Here is an 18,690-nt window from a genome sequence, read left to right as displayed (position 1 = left end):
TGATATGTCACTATTTGTCTGCCTATGTTAGTGACCGGGATGTTCTTCACCTGTTTTCCAGTCTCCTGATCAAAGTATGGATGGACACTGTTTTGTAAGCAGAGTCAGGAGGTGAAATGGTCAAGCCTACTGTGTGTGGAGGTAAGGGATCTTAGGCTGGCTGGGCATAGGTTTCAATTCTCCCAGGGGTATCACGGTAGTCCGAATGTAACTCTATTTGTCCTAATTGTAACCCCCTTCCCCCACCAGCATCTTCTCTTGTGACTGATCATATTGTATTCCCTGGGTGGAAGGGCAGTATTTTGCATCTGGGGCCCTGGAACTGAGCCCCATTTTCCCATTTCCCTGTCCTGATATGCTTTCTGATGCCCAGTGCAAACCCTTGTTGTATTTTGGACATGGAGCTTTAGGTCTTGTTCCTCCGCCCTGTTCTTTCACATTATTTGTCTGCCAATATTTTTTCTTTTAAATTCCCTGCCCTACCACATTGAATGCATTGATGGCTCTCCTTGAATGCTCTGCATCAGGAGGTCCTTATTTTCCCATGCCTGCATCATAGCCTGGGCATATAAGGTACATGTGCCTACATGGTACAGCGCCTTATATCTCATCTAAAGGGGCATCCTTTTTCAGTCCTAGTATAACTTTCCTACAATCTTCATTGGCATTTTCTATAGCAATTTGTCTTACTGCGATAATTTCCTTTTTCAGTCCTAGTATAACTTTCCTACAATCTTCATTGGTGTTTTCTATAGCAATTTGTCTTACTGTGATAATTCTCAATGCTACATTTTCTTCAATGGTTCTTGTAATTGCAGTCTGTAGATGCCCCAGAAATCTGCAAAAGTTTCACTGGGGCTTCCCCTTTGTCTTGTTTTCCTGGAAGTGTTCCCATGTTTTAGTGGCAACATTGGAAATCTGTTCCTATGTGGCCACTGGAAACTTAATCTGTGCTGCTGCATCCCCATAAGGTCCCGTACCTACCAGTTGCTCCAATGAGGCTTATACCTTTGCTCCAGGTAGCCTGTTTCTTTAGGCCTGTGTTCTACAGAGTTCACTATCCTCTGAAAGCCACAACAGGGTCTGTCCAGGTTCTAAACATATTTTTGATATGGACTTCCAATCATTATGGGTTAGGATTTCATAAGCCAAACTCTCTAACAACATCCTGACATATGGTGACACAGGCCTATAGAGGGTGGGAGCCTTTTTCAGATCTTTGGTAATTTCCAGATCAAAAGGAGTGTGTCTTCTGCTGATTTGGCCTGGAGACCTGTTGGGGTCCGGTTTGTCAATTACAGCGTATGCTTCCTTTCTCAACTGAAACATATCCCGGCCTTCCTCCTTTGCCTTAACTAGTGGCTCCTGTAATCAGGCATCGGAGGACAAGATGGCAGCACTGGCCGGTCGATGGCCCCAATGCCCTTCCTGTTTTTCCTTCCCCTGTCCACAAAAGCTCAGTCAGGGAAAGGGGTTTTCTTCATCTCTTCATCACAAGGCCATCTGCATCATCTAATTGTTGAAAAGAACCACGCTCATCAGAATACATCCTCATACAGTGTTGTTGTTGAAGCGTATAATGATCTCCTGGTCCTGCTCATTTCACTCAGCATCAGTTCATGCGAGTCTCTCCAGGCCTCTCTGTATTCCTCCTGCTGGTCATTTCTTACAGAACAATAATATTCCATAACATTCATGTATCACAATTTACTCAGCCATTCTCCAACTGATGGACATCCACTCAGTTTTACAAGGGATTTTTAAAATCTGAGGTCTAGGTCTGTGGACATAACTCTGGATATATTTTAGGGGACCTAACTATAAACTTAGATAGGGTAAAAAGCAAAAACAACTTCATTTTCACCAACCTCTACGTGCAATTCAGCAGTTCCTTCCATTATTTAAAAACATGACTCTGAGAAAGGGTCCAGAGTTTTCACCAGACTGCGGGAGAGGGCCATGACCCCGGAAAGATCCGGAACCTTTGCCTAGCTGAAGGCATGTTCTGAAAGAAAGCCGGCATTTTATTTTGCAGGGACATTAAGCCAGCTGTGCTTGATGGGAGTGAGGGGAGCAGCTTCATCAGGGTGGGCGCTGAAGACTGCACACTCCATTAGGGTTTTATTGATCTTGGGTAGGATGCCAGCGCTAGGAGGCGGCTTGGTGACTTCTGCATCCCAACACCTCCCGCAGCCCATCGGCGGTCCCGTGGTCTCCGCTACCAGAAAGCCGCACCCGCCTCCTGGGAACGCTTGCAGGACTCAAGGGTAGGCAGCAGAGGGCGCCGGAATAGAATCCTTGTGAGTCCGGGGAGAAATCGAAGGTGGGCGGGGCTTCAACTAAGTGAGGCAGGGGGCGGGGCGAATAGAACCGGAGTCCCAGTCCAAATCTTGTAGACTTCTCATTCCACGCCGGATGTGACGTTGAAGTATCGCGAGAAGGTCGTGTTGGTGGGAGCGGCGGCGGGGGCCGTGAGCCGGCCTGGAAGCGGCGGCCGAATCTGCGGCCGACCCCGCTCCCGCCCATGGACCGGCCCCCGGGGCTGCGGCCCGGCGCGGGCGGGCCCTGGGAGATGCGGGAGCGGCTGGGCACTGGCGGCTTCGGGAACGTCTGTCTCTATCAGCACCGGGTGAGGCAGCGGCAGCGGAGCCGGGAGGGGGGTGGCGTGTTTTTTTTTTGGGGGGGGGGGAGCAGCTCTGTGTATGTGTGCGCGCGCGCGCGTGTGTGTGAGTGTGATCCACGACTTGTGATCATGTTGGGGGATGTGGGTGCTGCAGGTGAGCCCCTGTGGGTGTGGCCACTTAGGGAGAGCGCGGCTGGCCCGGGGACCCTGGTGGCCACTGATGTCTCGGGAATCTCGCGTGTGACCCATCTGGTGTGACACTGGTTGTGATCCCGTATGAATGACACGGCCCCATCTGGCGCCACACTGCTGCCCTGATTGACAGCGAGGAGATGGGGGCTGCGTGTGCGTGTGTGCGCCCGCGGCCGTTTGCGGGCTCTGGGACTCCGGAGCTGCTGTTAGCCGGAGGCCGTGTTGGAGCTCCAGGAGAGCAAAGACGCCTTTCCCCGTTTTTATCTCGCGCTTAGCCCGCTGCCTGCCCTCGTCTGTGTGAGAGGAAAGTGTGAGGAAGAGCAGAGAATTGAGCGGGCCGGGTCCGGGTCTTTATTGGCTCCTGCAGCGCGCCCGGGCCGTGCTAAAGTGTCCGAGTGAGGAAGGAAGAGGCGAAGTGGCTGGAACGGTTAGGACAGGTGATACTAGATTACGCTGTGGAGACAGCTGGGTGGTGTAGGGCTGAGCTTGGACTCGGGAAGGCCTGAATTTGCTTAAATTCTCATCAGTAAAATTGTGATAATCATAGCCATGACAGTGATTGTGGGGACCCCATGAGTTAAAGTCCTCTTACAAACTTTAAAGCGCTGAGTAAATGTTCGGTGCGTGTCATCTCCTGCATTTAGTACTTCTGCCCTTTTCCATCCCAACTTCTACCGCAGCGCATGATGGTCCCCTCAGACTTCACAGCGTCACCCAGCAGTTCTGCCGCTGGGATCCTGAACTTTCTCCCTGCATCCTTCCCTCCTATTCTCTCCCATCGTTCCCTGAAGCTCTTCTCCAAACCTTTCTTCCCATTCCGCAGTTCATTTCATTAAGGAAACGTTGAGTTATGGATGGGGAAGGAGAGATCGGTCATTTGTGCATTGGGAATGGTAACATTGGAAAGGGGGTAAGCAACTAGACATTGATGGCATGGAAGCTTTGAGTGCTGTAGATTTCTCTTTCAAGCACTTTGGAAGTAAAAGGGAAGAGAGAAAGTATTCACATCAGTGGGGGCATGAGGTATTTCTAGATTTTTATTTATAATCTGAAAGTGGCTATAAAAATTAGAATGGGTCCACACTATAATTGGTGGAGGAGGTAGATGGGAGAGTATAGGATTAAGCAACTGCACCAAATGCTCTGATTTCTGTGACACTAGATGTCCTGGTCTTCTTTCTACATTTGTCTCTACTCAGTTTTGTTTCTGGGTCCCCTTTTATCTGATTATTAATTTAGATCTGGAAGGAAGCCCCTTCCTACTCCCCCTTTCCAGATTATTGAAATTTAGGTAATTTGCCTAAAATTAGCATAGTAAATAAATAACCGGTAGGATTGGATCACTATCCCTCTGGCTCCAAATCTTGCAGGAGCCTGTGTCAGATTTCCTTTGATTTTGTTTCTGGCCCCATTTTCTTTTTACATCTTTTTGCTGATTTTTGTGGACTCCCATAGTTTCAACTAACACCTGATACTGCCCTAAGCATTGACCATAAGTATTACTATAGTGAACCATTAATTCTCCAGACAGAAGAGAGATGAAGATTGAACTTTATGTACAATTTTGTCTTTTATACTATAGTCCAGTCATTAAGCAGTCATCAAGTGTCAAGTATTTACCGTGCACCAGGCATTGTTCAAAATCTTCAGGATACTTTTTTTTTTCTGCTTTGTTCTATCTATAAAACTTTTCTCAGAGGTTAAATAGTTATATTATTTCAACTAACACCATAAGAAGCTGGTAGCCCTTTTTTGTGACTACATCTCTGAATTTAATATAGCTTAAATTGAGGTCATCCTTTCTTTCTTCAAAATTTGGTTTGGATCACATAGAAACCCAGTTCCAACCCATGAAACAGTCTCTTGTATAGTAGTTTAAAAAAAAAAAATCAACCACAAAAAATTTTAAAAAAGGCATTTTATTTAGGAAATCATTTGTTTTTATTAATTATGGTATTGATGATGATGTTTAACAAATCTGAGTAATTAAAATCATTTAACGTCAATTTTTTTAAATTAAAGCTTTTTATTTTTCAAAACATATGCATGAACAATTCTTCAGCATTAGCCCTTGCAAAACCTTGTGTTCCAATTTCCCTCACCTTCCCCCACACTCTCCCCTAGATGGCAAGTAGTCTAATTTATATTAAACATGGTAGAAATATGTTAAATCCAATATGTGCATACATATTTATACAATTATTGTGCACAAGAAAAATCAAACCAGTAAAAGAGAGAAGCACAATAAAATGCAAGTAAACAACAAAAAGAGTGAAAATGCCATGTTGTGAACCACACTCAGTTTCCACGTTCCTCTCTCTGGGGGTAGATGGCTCTCTTCATCACTGAACAATTGGAACTGGTTTGATTCATTTCATTGTTGAAGAGAGCCATGTCCATCGGAATTGAACATATAATCTTCTTGTTGCCATTTTGTTTTGATATAAGACCACCACCAGTACTCAAATCCTCTACTAAGTTCATTCCCTGAAAAGTTAAAGGAGAACCTTCTAAGAGAATGAGTGATAGTACATATCACTTTCCTGTTTTGTAATTTAACAGTTCTTAGCAGTTAACTTATTTAATATTTATATTATCTCTTGTTTTTGACTTGAAATTGTCATCTTTTATATTGTTGTAATCATCGTATTGTTCTTTTGTCATTTTTTTCAATTTGCATCACTTCTTACTCTTGTATTGTTCTGGAATATTCATTGTTACTTGTAATGAAATAGTAGTCCTTTCTATTCATATGCCACATTTTTTTCAGCAAGTTGTTGGATGTTTTGTTTTCAGTGTCTTATCATTGCAGATGATATTTTTGTCTTTCGGTTCAGTTCAACAAATATCAACTACTTGCTTTGTGTGAAAGATGCTTCTATGATTGAGGACAGTTGCTACTTGATCTTGTAGAATTATCATTGACAAGTGTGGCATGTCAGTTACCAGCATTAGAAATGCAGGATTAGAATGTTTTTGCTGAGACTTGAGTTATATTGATGTGCACCCTTTGTTCCAATCGTAGGAGGGTCTCAGGCTCTCTGACAGTCTTGAAGCTTATGTATTAATAAATGAAAAAGATTGAAGAGGAAAGAAGATATATCTGTTATATATCTGTTTGCTGAGATTTTTTGTAAAAGAACATTGTGATTAGGGCTGGTAGAGGATCAGTGCAAGGATTTAAGTGAATAGGTTTACATTCTTTTACCTATTTGAAGGTCAGTTTTGAAGATTAGATAGATTTGGTACCACAGATGTTTAGCCAACTAGGGAGAAACAGCATAAGATTTGGGTTAAATGGATAAAGTAGAAAGGCGTGGTAATTTAAAACTGTCCTGTGCAAGAATGTCACTTTTTCCTTTCAACTCTTCTCTTCTTTTTTTCAGGAACTTGGAAATAAAATAGCTATTAAATCTTGCCGCCTGGAGCTAAGTGCAAAGAATAAAGACCGGTGGTGTCATGAAATCCAGATCATGAAGAAGTAAGTGTATTTTGGGACTTATATTTCTGCCTACTCTTTGTGTGTGCAAAGGTCAGTGAAGCTTGTCAGTGAAGGGTTGAGAACTCTCTTAGCCTCTTTTTTTGGAGGATAGAGGTTATTATTAAATATATATTTTTCTATTAAAAAAGAGAATAGACTGTATAGGCATAGAAACTGTAGCTGAGGAGATTTAGCTTGACAAGTCACCTATATATATGTACGTGTGTGTATATATACATATGTGTGTATAGTGTATATGTGTTTATGTATGTAAATTGCACTCTGAGGGCACAATCATATTTTCTAATTATGTAATTCACCTCCATGTCATGCATGCTTTCTTTTGGAATGTCCCTGATATGAGCTTGTCTTATCAGCATTTAGTATTTCATGGTTTTCAGAATGGGAAGAAGTCTTAGAGAGACTGAGTGACTTTTTCCAATTAATAAATCCTAGGGTAATTTGAACTCAGGTCTTTGATTCCTAGTTACTGAGTGTTTTTTTTTTTTTTGTTTTGTTTTTTTTTTTAAATATCATATAACCTATCACTTGAAGGGAATATTATTAATTGGTGTTAGAAATAATGGCTTGGCATTCCAGTATCCTTAATCATAACGATTCCTTTATTTTCACTATATTCTTATAATTGCGGAAAAATAACATACTTTAGAAAAACATTAGAAGAGTCTTCTCATTAATTGTCTAAGGGAAAATTGTTAGCCAGGACTATTCTCCTAATCCCCTATTATTTATATTTATTATTATTGTTATCATTATTACATCATTATAATTGGTCAGAAGAGTTGAACTTAATAACTTTAAGATTCCTCTTAGTTCTTTTTACTGTGGCTTTTTAAGAAGAAGTCATAGCAGTTAAATATCCCTTCCCTTATAGATTGGAACAGACAGCATACTTTGAGTGAAGAAGTAGCTGGTGAGTGCACAGTGCCGATAAGGCCAAGGTTAAAGGTGCAGTGCCCATACTAGCCAAGCAATTTTGAACAGAGAAAAATTCCATTTCAAATCTGGACACTGTTTGGCCAGCCATCTGGTAAGGGCATCTGCTGGTCACAAGGGTCATTGCATCTGGCATTCCGTAACATTGGCTGTGGTTCTAAGTATATTTTCTATCAAAGTCCTGCTTGTTTGGGCGGCAGGTTTGAGCGCAGACTCACAGACTATCAGAGCTGGAAGGGACTATTGAGCTAATCTTCCCCGTTGTGGAACGTGAGGTTTTTTGAGGGAAAGTAACTAACTCAAGATCACATGCCTAACTAGTGGGAGAAAGAACAAGAGGCCGGTCTTTCCACTGCTACCCTCTGCTGTTTCCTTCCTCCTGGGCATGTTTACTTGTAGGTCCCTGTGTTAAAACACAATGAGGTGGACATTTTTACTAGAATTTTTTTTTTTTTTTTTTTTTTTTTTTCGGTTTAGGTTGAATCATCCCAGTGTTGTCAAGGCCTGTGATGTTCCTGAGGAGATGAATTTCTTGATTAATGATGTCCCCCTTCTAGCCATGGAGTACTGTTCAGGGGGAGATCTTCGGAAGGTAGCTGGGGTTGCTTTGGATTGGGAGTGGGATCACTCTGGTTACTGACTTGCTAAGTTGATTCTGATTTGTTTGTGGGAATCCCATTCTCTTTATAGCCAAGTAGTGTTGGGTTGATAGTTTTAGATTTGTGATAGTGTTTTTATGGTGAAAAACTTTGACTAGAATTTCGGGGTTTATTTATGACTCTTACCCAGAATAAATTTGTCAGAAGTATTAGCTGTATAATAGCGGAATTGATGTGTAGCACTTCTACTTTCTCTTTTTGACATATTCCCACTCTGCCTCCTTCCTTTATCTCAAATTTCACATCATATCCATGTGGCTGTAGAACAGCGGTCCTCAAACTTTTTAAATAGGGGGGCATTTCACTGTCCCTCAGACTGTTGGAGGGCCGGACTATAGTAAAAACAAAAGCTCACACTCTGTCTCAGCCCCTCAGTCCATTTGCCATAACCTGGTGGGCCGCATAAACGTCCTCAGTGGGCTGCATCTGGCCCGAGGGCCTTAGTTTGAGAACCCCTGCTGTAGAACTTGTATCTTTGAGGTCTTTAAACTTCTTTGAAATACAAATACTCCATTCCCTTTCTTTTTTATCTACTCTCATAGAATTTATATACTCTCACTATAGGTTTTGGGCATTTTTTTTTCTGATTTTTTTTTTTTTTTTTTTTTTAGTCATAATTTGCTTTCTCGTGTGAGTATGTATCACTTCAGGTTTAAGTTACCAGTGAGTATGTCTATGGTTATGGTTATCTATTTGAGAGCACAGATTTTTAAATTCCTGTTTTTCTTCCTTTAGTTACTCAACAAACCAGAGAATTGCTGTGGACTTAAAGAGAGTCAAGTCCTTTCTCTTCTTAGTGATATTGGTATGTAATTGATCAAATTAACATTATTTATTATTGGTTTTGGGTTTTGATGAGGGGATAAGAGCTGTGTACAATGTTAATACTTCATACACACTGAGGATGTGTTACTCTACTTCCAAAAACCATGAGTTGGAATTCAAATATCTCTGTGATTGCCAAAGCAAAATTGAATGCTGGACTTTTGATAAAGTATTGATTTCTTGCTAGAAGATACCCAGCTTAATAGAGGAAACTTTCTAACTTATTTGACTAATAACTACATAGAATAAGTCTTTTGTAATTTTAATTTAATTCTTTTCCAGTTAATATGACAGCTTTGTACATTTGACTTGATGAACATGATTTTGAATTTTTGTGTCTGGCTTCTCAAGTGAGCAGCCATGACTATGGATGTGTGTGAACCAGGAGAATTCGCTCCTGAGAATATGTAATTAAGAATTTCAAGTCAGGGGAAGTTGGGTTCAAGTCCTTGCTCTAACATTTAGTAGTTGATCTTTGTCAGTTTCCTCATCTATAAAATGGGAATAATAAAATATAATAATTGCACTACCTACCTCACAGGGATGTTGTGAGGAAAGCCTTAATTAGCTATATAAAAGTCAGTTGTTGTTAGTCCCTCAAAATATATTTTTTATATTCATTTAGGGTCGGGGATTCAATATTTGCATGAAAATAGAATTATTCACAGAGATCTAAAACCTGAAAATATAGTTCTTCAGGATGTTGGTGGGAAGGTAGGTAAAATGCTGAAGGACCTTTACATGCCTGCTAAGTGTAGCACATCTAGCTTATTGCGCTTAGGGAAGGATCAAGGTATTTTAAATTATTTGATTTTTGTTCTGGGGGAAAAATAAAGCATAATTAATACATTTTCATATTAGGTTTAGTTTAAGAAAAGTTTGTATACTCTCAGAATTCTAAATATGATCCAAAGACCTTAGTTAAATGTGGGCTTTTTCATTCTATATTTACCAAACAAGCAACTTTGAAAAGATGTGTAGATTTGTAATAAATACACATAGTTTTGTGAATAGTAATGTTAATTTGATTCATATTCTGGATACATTTTAAGGAAAAATATATTTTTTCTGAGGAAAGCTATCTCTGTTGTCATCTTTGTGTTTTGAAACTTCTTTTTTTCAATGCATAAAACTTTTATTGCACTCTTTAGTGTAGTATGATAGCCCATATACTTTTAAAAAATATGTTGTTTGTAAGAAATATTTATTTTTATTTATTTTTTTTTGATGAGGCAGTTGGGATTAAGTGGCTTGTCAAGGGTCACACAGCTAGGAAGTGTTAAGTGTCTGAGACCAAATCTGAACTCAGGCCTCCTGACTTCAGGGCTGGGACTCTATCCACTGCACCACCTGCTTGCCCCAGCCCATGTACTCTTCAAAGAGGTTGCATTAGTTAGACTGTGTCATAGATGGAAAGACAATGTTCTTTCTTTTTTTTTTTTTTTTCTGAGGCAATTGAGATTAAGTGACTCACATAGCTAGGAAGTATTAAGTGGCTGAGGCCAGATTTGAACTCAGGTCCTCCTGACTTCAGGGCTGGTGTCTATTCACCTACCTAGCTGCCCCTGTTCTTCCTTTTTTTTTTAAATGCTTCAAATCTGAACCAATTTTTGGAATTGGTACAGAGTAGCATAAAAGCTAATGTAAAGTAGTAGACTTGTAATTGTCTTGGATTCAGTTGTTTTGTCTGTCACTCCAAACCCTTCCTTAAAGATATCAACCTAGCATGTTCTTATGGGCTTTGTTAGGAAGGGCAGAAACATCATTTAAAATATATATTTCTTCTTCTTTAAACATACAGTGTGTATATATCCTAGGAATCCCAGTTGCAATTCTGGTTATCCTATCTTTAAAAAAAAAAAAAAAAGAGTTGGCAAAAGTCTAAAAGCAGAACATCTAGAATGAATTAGGAAATCAGGAAGATAGAAGAGAAACTGTGATACAGAGATAGACTAAAAAGATTATGTCAGTTAGGAAAGACTGAGCAATTGAAGGGATATTATTGGATTTCTTAAAGTCTTTTAAGAATATGGATTTGGTGTATGTAGAACAGGTTATTCCAGACTATCCTCATTTTCTTTTTTTTGAAAGGTTTAGATCAGGAGATTACAATAGATATTATTCATCTAGATTTCAGCAAAGCATTTGACACAGTCTTTGGTGCTACCCTTGTGGACAACGAGAGATTTGGGTTAGATGAATATATTTAGGTGATTTTGAAATTGGTTGATTGATAAAACCCCAAAATAGGCTATAATAAGTTGATGGCAGTTTGACATACCCTTGGGCTTTGACTTTAGCCTTGATATCAGTGATTTGGATGGAGATATATCTAATTTGTCAAATAGATTTGCAGGTGATCAAAGCAAGGAGATACAATTAATACCAAAGAAAAATCTGATCTGCTATTGAAATTTTCAGTGGTTCAGATTGCCTCTAAGATAAAATTCTGTTTGACACATAAAGCTCTTTATTATCTGGCTTCAATCTCCCTTGCAAGTCTTACGTATTTCTCCTTGCTACAGTCATATTGGTCTACTAGCTCTTCCCCATACATGATATTTTATTTTCTACCTTTATGTCTTGATATGAGTGATTCCTTCTGTATGGAATGTCCCCATTCTCTCTTATACTTTGTAAAATCTCTAGCTTCTTCCAAATTATAGCTTGCTGCCACTCCCTGCCTGACGTGGTTTTTGTTTTTTTTTTTTTTGTTTTTTTTTTTTTTTAACTCTACTATTTAGAAGTCTCTTCCTTTTGAAATTACTTTATTTTTACTTAAACATACTTTGTATTTTCTGTCTACATGGATTCCCTCCAGTAGTGCTTCTTGAAGGCAAGGGTTTTCACTTTTGTCTTTTGTCTCCCTCGTACCGAACCCCTAGCCCAATGCTACCGTCCATGGGAAGTGCTTAATAAATGTGACTTATGTAAAACTGAGTTGAAATATAGTGGAATGATAATCTGGAGCCCAAATGATCTTAATAGCTAATTCATTGGATCATAAGTAAGATGAAATGTAATAGGGCTAAATATCAAGTCCTACTCTGAAATTTAAAAAAAAAAAAAAAAAAAAAAAAGTTTTTCACAAGATCAAGACTGGGATATTTGTTTAGATAGTTCACCTGAAAAAATATCTAGAGATTTTAGTGGCAAAAATGAAAGAACACCTGGCTCCTTTGGAATTTAGAACATAGGTTGTCCTGCTGGACTCTTATCCTCTACCTTGGCCAGGCAACATCATGAAATCTGCAGGCTTTTATCTAGAGTAGGTGTGGGGGACCTTTTTTTCTGCCAAGGGCTGTTTGGATATTTATAACATCATTCACAGGTCATACAAAATTATCAACTTCTAGAACTCAAGCAGTGGGAGGTTGTACTTAGCTCATCATTGCCTGTAGTTGCCTTAACAAAATCCATTGGCTGTGCATGTTCCCCACCTTTCATTGAGAGCATCCAGTGTGTTAGATAGTGTGATAAGCCAAGAAGAAGGCAAAACAACCCTTAGCCTGAAGGAGCAGGGAGTCATCTTTTAGATAAGACACAGATCAGCTGGCAAGCATTCAGAATAGGGGAGAAGGGCCTCACATGAGAACATTGGAAAGAAAACTTCTAGCAAAGAGATTCTGCTTGTCCTGTTAGATCTAGCACAGAACAGTGAGCAATGAAAGGATACTGCTTGATATAAAAAAGTCTGTCTCACAATTAAATGAGCCCAAACCAGGATAAACGTTATGGGAAGTAGATGGTAGGGTCTCCCTCACTAGAGATGGGGTTACATGAGTGGTCACTTTTTGGGGTCTCCTGGAAGGCATTCTCAGTCTGATATGGTCTCTGAAGGTTCTTTCTAATTTTATGGTCCACAAAGCAGGGTTGTACAACTAGATGAACACCTGTGTATCTTAAATAAAAATAGTACTTCCTTTTATTCTAACCAGCAGATTACCCTGTGAGGTCATGTGATACTGCCTGAGACAGGTTTAAGAAAGGTTTAGCTGGATCAGTGGACAGATCTAGAATGTCATGAAAGGGTTATATTCAAAAGAAAATGGAGGAACATTTGGGGGTATCTCTTCTCTTTTGAAGATTGTATAATGGTGGGCAGATACAATGTACAATGCACCTTTCTGCCATTGTCAGTTGCAGCGCATTGGGTTAAATGGATCACATTGGACTGCCTTGTTCTCAGATGGCATTTTCAGGGCCCTTACATTTCAGAAGAGAATTAAAAAGTCCAGTGACTTATCAGAAATAAGATATGATCTTTGTAGACTAGCTTGGAGTGGATTTAATAGAATATTTTGATGAAAATAAACACATGCAGAAAATGATAATTAGATAATGAAACAAATGAGACATTTGTTTGGAAAGCGAAGGCTTTCTTTTTAGGTAACTAGTGTTTGACTTTCTTAGCAGGTAGGCCTGTCACTCACCTCTTATTGATTCTCCTCATTTTTAGGCTTAGCAACTGAATACTGTTTTTGCATGCTCTTGGTTCCTTTAATAAGACATGGTTTTCAGAGAATTTATAACAGTAGTACTGGATGATTAGATATAAGAGAAAAGGAGGAGGATTACAAGATAACTCCATAGTTTATAGATCAGAAAAAACAGTGGTTTTGATTCAAGCAGTGTTGGTAAATTGGTGAAAGACAAAGCAGCAAAAACTAATCAAACAGATACTTGCTGGGAGGTTAAAAAAGATTGACATTTCTGGAATTCAGAACCCAATATAATTTAAGCCTTTAGAATGTAATTTTGAACTTTAGGTTAGATTCAGTACTGAATCAGTACTAAGGAAAAAAGTTTGGAGTGTTTAAGTCTTTGGTTGTTCTTCCCTTTTCCTGTTTGCCGGTCACTCAGTCATTCATTTAGGTCATTTATAGAGTTATGTTTTTAGGTGGTAGGTTTTTTTAAAGTTTAAAATTTATGCTTGCCCTTGTTTTCTAATATTAGTGCAATTTTGAAACCATTTTCAACTACTAAATATAATATATCTGATTAATTTACAGATAATTCATAAGATAATTGATTTGGGATATGCTAAAGACCTTGATCAGGGAAGTTTGTGCACATCTTTTGTGGGAACTCTGCAATATCTGGTAAGGACTGTTCATTTTCTTTCACTTAGAGAATAAGGGACTTTCATTCCTCTTTTTTATATATTCCTGAAGGCCAAGAACAACACAAATAATGCAAAACGCTCTTTCTTTCTTCAGTTTTTTGACAATTAAAATGTTGTGTCTTTCTAAGGCCCCTGAACTCTTTGAGAACAAGCCTTATACTGCTACTGTTGATTATTGGAGCTTTGGGACAATGGTGTTTGAATGTATTGTGGGATATAGACCTTTTCTACATCATCTACAGCCATTTACTTGGTAAGAAATGAAGACAGAATTTTTGTTCTATTTCCTGAGAGTGGGAATTAATAATTCTGTCTTTTATAAATAGAATTAAATTGAAATGTAAGCTATCAGTTATACCTTAAAGTGTTTGTATATAGTGTACATAATGTTAATTTTTATTTTCTAGGCATGAAAAGATTAAGAAGAAAGATCCTAAGCACATATTTGCATTTGAAGAGATGACTGGAGAGGTTAGATTTAGTAGCCACTTACCTCAACCGAACAGCCTTTCTAGGTAAGTGCATTGTAACTGAGATACTTTGCCTCAGTTTTTACCAGGGTTGATTATTCATAATAGTCACTTCCCCACATTGATCCTCCCTGCCTGCTCTCTGAGAATCATCTGAAGGATAAGTTAAATGGTTTTGCTTCAGAAAAGAGCCAGAATCTCCCACGGGGGTTGCTAGCAGACAACACTTGGCACAGGGCTCAGGAGTCTCTTGCTTCTCCAACTTAATTGTAGTTGAGCCCCTTTCTGCCTCAGTGTTATTCAGAAGTTACCGTATGTGGTGGCAGAGCCAAGCAATGAGATAGGAAGTGCATAGTCGCAGGAAGCCTCCCTTGGTCACAGAGCTCCCTTGGTGCTTGTGTTTTAGCTTCATAGTGGAGCCTATGGAGCAGTGGTTACAGTTGATGCTGACTTGGGATCCTCAGCAGAGAGGGGGAAGTCTGGATCTCACGCTGAAGCAGCCGGGATGCTTTGTGCTGATGGACCAGATCCTGAACTTGAAGGTGAGTTTTGTTATATTCTCCTTGGAACTCATTGAGGTCCAGGTAAAGCTTCTTTAGGGCATGACCATAAGAAATTATCTTTTTATTTTTAATGGAAATGATAGCACCAAGACTAATTCCACCCCCCTGTTTGCCTACTAGTGTTTTTGTTCTTTCTTCTCGTGGTGGCTTAGTGGCACAACAACTGTAGTGCTGGAATTGGAGTCAGAAGGCCCTGAATTCAAGTCCTGCCTCAGACACTAATAGCTTTGTGGCCCACGACTTAGCATTTGATTTCTCTCAGCTTTAGTTTCTCCATCTATAAAATGGAGAGAACAATGGTCTATGCCTTGTAGGGTTGTGAGGATCAATTGAGTTAACATTTTAAGTGCCACATGTATATGCAATCATTTAATGACTATTTTCAGTACCTAGGCAGGTAGGTGATACAGTGGGTAGAGTGCTGGGCCTGGAATTAGGAAGACCTGAGTTCATATCTGACCTCAGATGCTATGTGACCTTGGGTACGCCACTTAACTCTATTTGCCTCAGTTTCTTCCTCTGCAAAATGAGTTGGAAAAGAAAATGACAAACTAATGTCTTTGCCATGAAAATCCCAAATGGGATCATAAAGAGTCAGATATAATTGAAAAACAACAGATTTTGAGTACTTAGATTTTGTGGAAATAATAGAAGTCACTTTTTTTTTTTTTTTTTTTTTTTTTAATTGGCTGAGGCAATTGAGGTCAAGTGACTTTCCCAGTATCACACAGCTAGGAAGTGTTAAGTGTCTGAGAACAGATCTAAACTCAGGTCCTCCTGACTTCAGGGCTGGTGCTCTATCCACTGTGCCATCTAGCTGTCCCTATAGAGATCACTCTTGATTCGACCTTCAAAATGTCTTCATCACATTGTGGCTTCTTTTCCATTCTGGAGGCCATTCACCCAGACCAGGGGGGTTTTCACATCACACCTGGTTTCCCACAGTCTTCTCCTCAGTGGTCTCCCTTGCTTCAGTCTGTCTTTGCTCCAGCTCAGCCCCTTTTCCTTAGTTCTTCAGGAAGTTTTTGAGACTTCTTGTTATTAACCAAGTGAAGGCCATCCAAGGCCATCCATTGCCCATCCTTACTCTACCACAAGCTGTTTCCTACTACTGACATGGACATGGCCTCCATTCCCAGGATGGACTGTTTTTTTTTTTTTTTTTTGGTCATTGTTCTTTCAACATATGGTGTTTGTTTCTGCTCTGTATCTTTCTTTGCTCCTTACCCCATCTTCCTCCAATAACCTCCTTTTTTTGCCTCTCCAAATCCAACCCCTTCTTCAGGTCTCAGTTCCTCCTTCCCCCTTCTCCAGTGCATGTGGAAATATCCTTTCTATGAATTTTTTTTAGCCCTATTATAATTTGTTGGTCTAAAAAGAAAGTATATAATGAGCACGTGCTCATCTCTGACCTAGCCACTTAGGTCCCTGTTGTCAGTGTGTCACATAATTTAGCAGTTAATTATTGCAAAATTACTGTTGTTTCTTGATTGGTTGGATTCAAGGTAGTATTTTCTGGTCTTATTGTATGCTCCACAGTGTCCAACACAAGGGCAGTTATATTTTCAGCACTTAGCAAATGTTTACTGTCAGTTAAATGATATAGAAGATTGGTAGACAGAGTCATTCCCTTCCCAGAAGGGCTTTGAATTTCTTCTACTTTGTTTGGTTTTATGAGTTAGCAGGTGACTGAAAGGTATGCTGGCAAAGCGGGCCGACCCTTAGTGAAGGGATGGTTCTGGTAGCTTTGGGCCCTGTTTGTCTGCAGCTTCCCAGCACTGCTTGTGGCCACAAACTACATTAGTCTGATCCATACTCCCTACATGGCACATTCTCAAGCATGACTGCACCCAGATGTGGGTGTTTTAAGAATGCTTACATTCAGAAATCTTAATTTACAGAACATATATGGGATATTATTATTTGCTTTTAGTGAAATTCTTCATCTTGAAAAGAAATTCACTTAAGGACTCCTTTTAAGGCTATTAGTTTTTTAGTACTGCTGAAATGATTAAGTTTGTGAAATATGATTTGAAAACTTAAAAAAACATTTTTATTTATATGAGGATGAGGAAACAAGGACCAGGAGAGATGATTTGTCCAAGGTCACACAGATAGAAGTAGCAGAGCCAGGATTTGAGCCCAGGTGCTTGGCACTCCATCCATGTACCACTGTCATGTAGCCAAGGGCAAACACAGTTAGTTCAGCATGATTCAGGAGAATGAGGCCCATTTCCCTATTCATAATGGGCCAGTAGTATGAGGAGGCTGATCAAGAGCCAGTAAAATAGGGGACTGCAGTAAGGAAAGGGGAGAGTCTAGAACAAGGGGCTGTGATAATCCCTGGACCCTCCTCCATAGTGAGGTCACCTCAGGAATAAGGTATCTATGTTTCTGAGGATGACTTTTTAAGCAGAACATAGTCATGCTGTGACTTACTCAGAAGAGGGACTGAGAAAGTGAAGAGAATAGAAACTGTTCTGTAATGAAGACTGGTTGAAGCTGTAGTTGTAGCTGGAAGGAAAGATGGGGATTGGAGGGGTGGGAAGCTGTTTTCAACTATTTGGAAAGCTATTTTATAGGAAAAGGATTAAAATAAACCCGTTTGGCTTGGCCCTAGAGATCTGTGTTACAAGTAGTGGCTAGTAGTTTCAAGGAGCTAGATTTTGACAGATTGAAGGGAAGACTACCTGATTAAGATGTCTAGAATAAATCATCTATGGAAGTCTTTAAGCAGAGACTAAATGGCTCCTTTTTGGGAGTGGGGGTGAAGGAGGAGAGGTTGGAATCAGTGACCACTTTTCTAGCCCATAGGTTCTGTGATCTCACACACCAGTAGTGGTGAAGTGGAAGTTGAACAGATGAGCTGAGCAAGAACCCACACCCAAAGCTTCCATTTGCATCGAAAGTATATTAGCTCCCCACTACGTCTAGTTTGTACTTTTAGTCTTGAATTGTTTTAATAGTGCAACTTCAAGTCTTTCCTATTCCCTGGTAACAGAAGCAATGCATTCCATATTTTTCTTCTGTTCAGAGTTTAGCTGTGTGCATAGAACATGTTACCTTAGGGTAAAACCGAGATAGTTTGGTGCCTTGGTTTGATAGAGATTTACTGGGTTGTTGAAAACCCACGAATCCCTTTATGTTGGCCAGATTATCTGACTTGTGGACACCTTTGTTGTTTTTGTGGCTGGCAAATTGTGGTGGTTGATTGGACTCTGAGAACTTGTGGTTCCATTCTATCATTTGCTGGACATTGTAGCTTGTCACACAGCAACCTTGATCTTTATGGCCCTTTTTCTTTGGGGCCAGTGGCTTTTTCCTGCTGGCAAGATTAATTTAGATATAATCTTGGAAGCAGGAGGATGGATGAGATGGCCTTTGAAAAACCTTTCCAATCCTAGGATTCTGTGGTTTGTTTTTTTTAAAGATTGTATGGGTGTTATTTATATTGTAACTGTTTGATTCTGAATGAACTAAAATCAGATTAAAACCTTTTTTTTTGTAATTTAAAAACTGTTCTCCTTATCTGCTCACCTCACTTTTCACTAACTGATTTCCTATAACAGAAAAGTCTTCCATCACGTTCTTATACCATAATTTGTTCAGCCATTCCCCAATTGATTGACACTTTAGTTTCTGATACTTTGCTACCACAAAACAAAACAAAAAAACCCTACTACAAATATTTTTGTACGGGCCTTTTTCCTCTTTATTTGATTTCTATGACATATAAACCTAAGTGGTGGTATGTTCAGAGATTGTTCACAGTTTGGTAACTTTGGGAGCATAGTT

At 39.6% G+C, this 18,690-nt stretch overlaps 1 protein-coding gene across 5 annotated transcripts in view; it reads left to right on the top strand.

Moving 5' to 3' along the window:
* The window catches only part of CHUK (component of inhibitor of nuclear factor kappa B kinase complex), a 46,478-nt gene that overhangs the window by 6,175 nt on the left and 21,613 nt on the right, over window positions 1-18,690 (top strand). For 3 of the 5 annotated variants that reach the window (XR_012487117.1, XM_074296298.1, XM_074296299.1), the window contains exons 1-9: window positions 2,428-2,629; window positions 6,202-6,296; window positions 7,731-7,845; window positions 8,648-8,717; window positions 9,363-9,451; window positions 13,750-13,839; window positions 13,991-14,115; window positions 14,270-14,377; window positions 14,739-14,874. Coding sequence is in view for 4 of the 5 variants with exons in the window: in XM_074296298.1 (XP_074152399.1) it covers window positions 2,525-2,629; window positions 6,202-6,296; window positions 7,731-7,845; window positions 8,648-8,717; window positions 9,363-9,451; window positions 13,750-13,839; window positions 13,991-14,115; window positions 14,270-14,377; window positions 14,739-14,874 (933 nt within the window). In the remaining variant the exon portion in view is untranslated. Of the gene's footprint in view, window positions 1-2,147; window positions 2,268-2,427; window positions 2,630-6,201; window positions 6,297-7,730; window positions 7,846-8,647; window positions 8,718-9,362; window positions 9,452-13,749; window positions 13,840-13,990; window positions 14,116-14,269; window positions 14,378-14,738; window positions 14,875-18,690 lie in introns of those variants that run through there. The other 2 variants (XM_074296301.1, XM_074296300.1) reach the window with 2 other exon arrangements.

This window comes from Sminthopsis crassicaudata, chromosome 2, assembly GCF_048593235.1.
Source record: "Sminthopsis crassicaudata isolate SCR6 chromosome 2, ASM4859323v1, whole genome shotgun sequence".
Lineage (NCBI taxonomy): Eukaryota > Metazoa > Chordata > Mammalia > Dasyuromorphia > Dasyuridae > Sminthopsis > Sminthopsis crassicaudata.
The sequence above is the reverse complement of the archived record's forward strand: the minus strand, read 5'-3'. Positions and strand labels throughout refer to the sequence as shown.